General features: G+C 57.5%; 1 protein-coding gene across 1 annotated transcript in view; it reads left to right on the top strand.

The window, feature by feature from the left end:
• CUNH2orf71 (chromosome unknown C2orf71 homolog) overlaps positions 1-4,405 on the top strand; it is a 7,244-nt gene extending 2,839 nt beyond the window's left edge. Inside the window, exons 2-3 of the mRNA XM_021711333.1 lie at positions 163-559; positions 4,183-4,405. Coding sequence (XP_021567008.1) covers positions 163-559; positions 4,183-4,405 — 620 coding nt within the window. The remainder of the gene's footprint in view (positions 1-162; positions 560-4,182) is intronic.
• Positions 4,406-5,395: the final 990 nt, after the last annotated feature.

Raw genomic sequence — 5,395 nt, forward strand, 5'->3', positions numbered from 1 at the left:
AGCCAAGCCCCCCCACTGGGCAGACATCCCCCAGCCCCCCACTAAGCCCTGGAATCCCTAGCCCACCACTGAGCCCCAGGGTGATAAGCCCACCACCTAACCGGAGGCGAACTCCCCCACCCACAGAGCACAAGGCCTCCAGCCCTCCCATCTCATGCCCAGGAGCCCACCCCACCTCCTCCGTCCCCTCCCCATCCCCGCCAATGTCCCCTTCTCAGGGACGCAAGGGGACAAGGGACCCTGAAGACAGGCGGGCAGCCACAACCAAAGCGCCCGGAGACACGCGCTCCATCTTCTGCCCGGCCACCTCCTCTCTGTTTGAAGCGAAGCCGCCGCTCTCCACAGCCCAGCCACAGGCCCCAGAGACCGCAGGCCCTCCTGGGAACCCGGCGGGGCACTGGCAGGGCAGCCTGCTGCCGGCAGATTCACAGAAGAGGGCAGCACTGAGCACCCTCAACCCTCTGCCCTTTGTCAGGAGGACAGAATCCGACCGCCTGCCGCAGCTGCCTGGTACGGACCCCACAGGCGCCTTCTGGGAGCCCCAGCCTGGCCACAGCAGGTAAGGAGCTTTGGGCTTGGGTCCCTTGGCAGGGGGGACAGGGCAGCCGAACCAGGGGGACTTGGGGTCTTCCAAGGCAGGAGTTTGCAGACTTTACTTTACTGACGGCTGCCTGGAGGGAGGCAGCTGGGAACTGAGGCGTGAGGTGGAGGCCAGCCCCAGCCTGAGTCCCCGTGACCATACCTGCTCCACACTTCGGGCTCCCCAGAAAGCTTCTCGTTGAAGAGAGGCCCTGTCAGACGAAAGAGAGTCAAAACCATGGCAAAAAATGGGGGGGTTCAAGTGAGTCCACCCTCCCACTGCATTCCACGGGTAGGGAAACCAGGAGCTTATGACCCCCTGGAGGGTTCCCGAACCCCTGGCCAGGCCACAAATCCCTGATGGGCTAAGCCCCCTGGAGCTGGCAGCCTGGTTTCCTGCAGGGCCCAGAATGAGCTGGGAGCTATCGAGCCACTGGGTCCCCGTGACCCCAAGAGTCACTGAGACCCCAAGGGAGCCTCTGTGGTTGGGTTCTCTCCATCCAGCTTTACAGTGTAGAAGTTAAGACTAGGAACTATAGACCGGGCTGTGACTCAAGTCTATCATCCCAGCACTTTGAGAGGCAGAGGCAAGAGGATTGCCTGAGCTCAGGGGTTGGAGACCAGCCTGGGTGAGCAACATGGCGAGACCTCGTCTCTACAATAAATCACAAAAACTAGCCAGGCATGGTGGCACATGCCTGTGGTTCCAGCTATTTGGAAGGCTGAGGCGGAAGGATCGCCAGAGCCCAGCAGATTGAGGCTGCTGTGGCCATGAGTATGCCACTGCACTCCAGCCTGGGCCACAGAGTGAGACTCTGACTCAAAAAAAAAAAAAGAAAAAGAAACATAGTAAGGTTTTTTTTAATAAACCTATTATATGATAACACAAATAATAAATGCTTGCGAAAAGTATATTTTCTAGAACAACAAAAAATTCAGTGAAAATAGGGGCATTGTGCTGCTGTGGTGCAAATCTGTCAGGTTCTGGCTTAAGAGAAAGACAGCGGGTTCCCAGGTCTGCTTCCCATGAGCCCGTGTGACCTCACACGTCATGTCGGCTCTGGTTAACACCACCCTATGCTCCCAGGCACTCGGCATCTTAGTATTAGGATGACCGCAGTTTTGACCTTATGGTCTTGGAAGTGTCTCAGAGATGCTTAGGAGTCTCCAGCTATGGCTTGAGAATGGCGGGCCCTGCAGGTGTGGAATGCACACATTGTCTCCCTCGTCCAGAGGATTGGGCTCACTTGTCCTCCAGCGCCGGGGCTTCGTGGAGCATGAACGAGACTCTTCATGAGAGCCCAAATCCAGGGGAGGGATCGCCCCGCCAGGGCAATGGACGTGCATATCACTGGCAGACAGGCTGGGCACACGGCTCCCAGGGGCAGGAGTGCAACCATAGCCATTCTCAAGCACTGAAAGAAGAGCCCGTATGCTCACATGGATGTTTCTCGGAACACGTGGGGAGACACGCCTTTTCCGGAATTGTGACCCCGAGGCCCACTAGAGAAGGGCCCTTGTCAGCACGTCTCAGATCAGATGAGACCCAGCTCAGCACCAGGCCTTGCCATCCCGCGTGGCCCGCACCCGTATGAGTCAGCGGTTAATTTCTGCTGAGTGACGCGTGTCCCAGACTTCACGATCTGTCTGGACATAAATGGTAATCTTTGACAAAGGACCCAGCAGTTGATTTTAAATACAGATATTATCTCGGGAAAGTTGTGCATGATTATAGTTAGATAAGCCTCCCCCAGCCACTTGAAAGAAATGAAATATTGATTATTTTTGCAAGGATCTTCACGTAATGCCACTCTCTTCTTCATCTCAGACGAGCTGCCCACAGCACAGTAGCTTTCAACTGAGAGCTTCTATAAATGTGAATGCATAAGTCCTCACTAGCCACTTATTCCGTTATTAGATTTGTAAAACGGTGCCCTTCAGGAGGAGAGCTTGGAAGAACAGGGACAATAGAATGGCATTAATTAAAAACACTAACATTTTGAAGCCGCAGGAACAGTAATAAAGTAACATAAAATTGTTCAAGAAGAAATAATGCCCTCCGTGCAGCCTTCTCCCCAGAACAGGGCAGCCGGGGAGGTTTGTTTTATGTCCTGAAGCTCAATCCTTGGGGCGGGGAGGAGGATTTGTGGAGGAGCCTTCCCAAGGTCACGTGGAAGGTCACATAATGACTCACACCCATTCCCATCTCCTACCGCAGCCCTGCTACCCCCCAAGCCCTTCCAGGCCAGGCCACAAGCATGCAATGAGCAAATGCCCGTTTTCAGCACTCCGCCCAGGTGCAGCAGGCAAGGGACAGAGGCCCACTCTCGCAAGCATACCAAGCCTTTGCTGTTCTGCGGGAGGCCAGCGTTTTCCCCCGCCGTCCTGCATGTGGAGAAACAGCATCAGGGAGGGGGTGTGATTTCCCCAAGATCCGGCAGTGAGCTGGAGCCAGAGATGGCTTAGGACGGGCTGCTCTCAGGCAGGGACTTGCAAGGACGAGACATACCCACGCGCCTGGCAGCCAAGGCAGGCTTGCAGGTTGAGCCAGCCTGTTCGGTGCTGACGCCCTTCCTGTCATCCTTTTAGAGCCTCTTTTAGAGAAAAAGATGGAGTTCATGTGCTCCTGATCGTGGGGCCTGAGATCAGGGCCTTAGAGGCTTGCCCAGGAGGTTGTAACTGCACTGTAGGTGTTGAGTCTCCCAGTGTAGGTGCCAGCCTCTAGGTCTCAGGGTCAGGACACTGTGTGAGTCTAGAAGGGTGAGACCTTCTCCCCTAAATGCAGCAACTGTCTTTGCTGACCTGGACTGCCCAGGCGGGTACTCAGGCAGACTCCACTCAGCTTCCAGGCTCAGCCTTCCTGTGGCCAGTGAGCAGTCTGGGAAGAGGTGGAACCACAGCCATGTGGTGACAACCAGGAAAGCTACCACCAGTCTGAGTCCCATGCAGGAGGGACTTGCTTGGGGCAGAAGGTTCAGGCTAGACTTCCAGCCTGAGGCCCATGCAGGTGGGCCCTGCCTGGGGTGGAAGGTACAGGTTAGACTCCCCGGCCTGAGTCCTTGACAGGTGGGCCCTGCCTGGGGAGGAAGGTACAGGCTAAACCCCCGGCCTGAGTCCCAGGAAGGTAGACCCTGCCTGGGGTGGAAAGTACAGACCTAGTACAGGCTAGACCCCCTGGCCTGAGCCCCATGCAGGTGGCCCCTGCCTAGGGTAGAAGGTACAGGCTAGACCAAATTGCTGTATTCAGGGAAAGGGTGGCAGCTGTGCCAGGCTGGTTTTTCTCTTTGCTGCCGTTGTTAGTACACCCAGCTAGGCCAAGCCCCATTAAACAGGAAGCACTTTAAAAACAAAAAAAGATCCTGCTCCAGCTCCCATGGGAGCAGCTTTGGGTGCCCAACCACAGGGCCCAGGCATCGGGCAAGATCAGGACCTCACCCACCAGCCCAAGCGCTGGCAAGGACAGTAGCAGCCAGGCAGACCCAAGTCGGGGCAGGCCTAGCACCCGGGGTGAGCGGGACTGTGCGGAGTGGAGGACAGAGAGGGAGAGGGGCCTGGGGACCTGCAGAAGAGCGTCTGACCCGTGCCTGTCCCTTCTCTTGGCAGCAGCAGTGAGGGGAGCCCCCTGAAGGATGCCGAGCCTCGGAGCAGCCCTTGTGCCCCAGAACCACAGGGCGGGCGGGCGTCTCCCCCAGAGCTCTGCGTCCTGGGACACGGGCTGCACCGGGAGCCCCGCGCCGGCCCCACCCAGGACAGAGCCCAGCCAGAGGCACAGCCCTGGCAGAAGGAGGCCATGGGGACGCCAGCTGCCCCCAAGAGCCAAGGGTGACGCTGAGCATCCAGCCCACCCCAGAGACGGCGAGAAGAGCAAACCCCACCATGGAGTCCCAGAAGGGCCTCGAAGGTGCTTGCCCCGCGGGACTGCTGGGTTTCCAACAGTCAAGACCCTGCTTCAGCTTGGGGCTCCAGGGTCCACCCCGGACTTGAGGCCACACAACGACCCTCTTCAGTCCTTCAAGTACTGGCCTTAATTGGGGGTGGGGGATGTTTGCAGCTCTCTTGGTGGGTTGGGGGCTTCCCCTGTTTCATGGTGCAGGATGCAGACGGTGGCCCCACTGTGCAGACATGGAACCCTAAGGCAGGAGGAGGCGGGAGTCTCCCTGGAATCACGCGACTGAGAATAGAGCAAATGCCTGCACCCCTGTGTCTGGAGCCAGAGTCTCTACCATTTCATGGCGTGTCACTGCCCAGAGCGCCCAACCCCCCCGCCGTCTCAGGCACATGCAGCAGCACACACAGTTGGGTTATTTATAGGGTTACGTGGTGGCATGGCACTGGCATTCCCACTCAGAGCTTTGCTTAGAAGCTTTAACTGCTCCCAGGACAGGAGGGCTCAGGTGGGATTAAGAGGCGTGGTCCTGCCCCTTCCCAGGGCTGTACACAAAGCTGCCAGCTCTCAGCCACGGCCACGTCTCCTGGCCCAGGCATGTATCCAGTGCCCTCGGACCCTACACATCCACACACTTTTACACTGGGGGATGGGTACCCCAAGCCTCCCAGACAGGGCAGCCTGTCTCTGCACCCTGTGGGTGCTAGAGCTGGAAGGCAGCTGGGCAGGGCACATGCACAGTCCCCCCAGAGGCTTCTTGGCCACATTTGCTCCCGGATCATGTCCGGAACTTCTGCAGGAGTTGAAATGAAAGTGAAGAGCGGTCATTTGTGCCAAAACTGTACTTCTACCCACATGCCAGGTGGCAGCTGCAGATCTTGGAATTTTTCCGCTGAGGCCGTGGCTGGCGTGTTTGTTTAGACAAGATTT

Source organism: Carlito syrichta, unplaced genomic scaffold, assembly GCF_000164805.1.
Source record: "Carlito syrichta isolate Samal-C Ts95f unplaced genomic scaffold, Tarsius_syrichta-2.0.1 Scaffold302075, whole genome shotgun sequence".
In the NCBI taxonomy this organism is placed as follows: domain Eukaryota; kingdom Metazoa; phylum Chordata; class Mammalia; order Primates; family Tarsiidae; genus Carlito; species Carlito syrichta.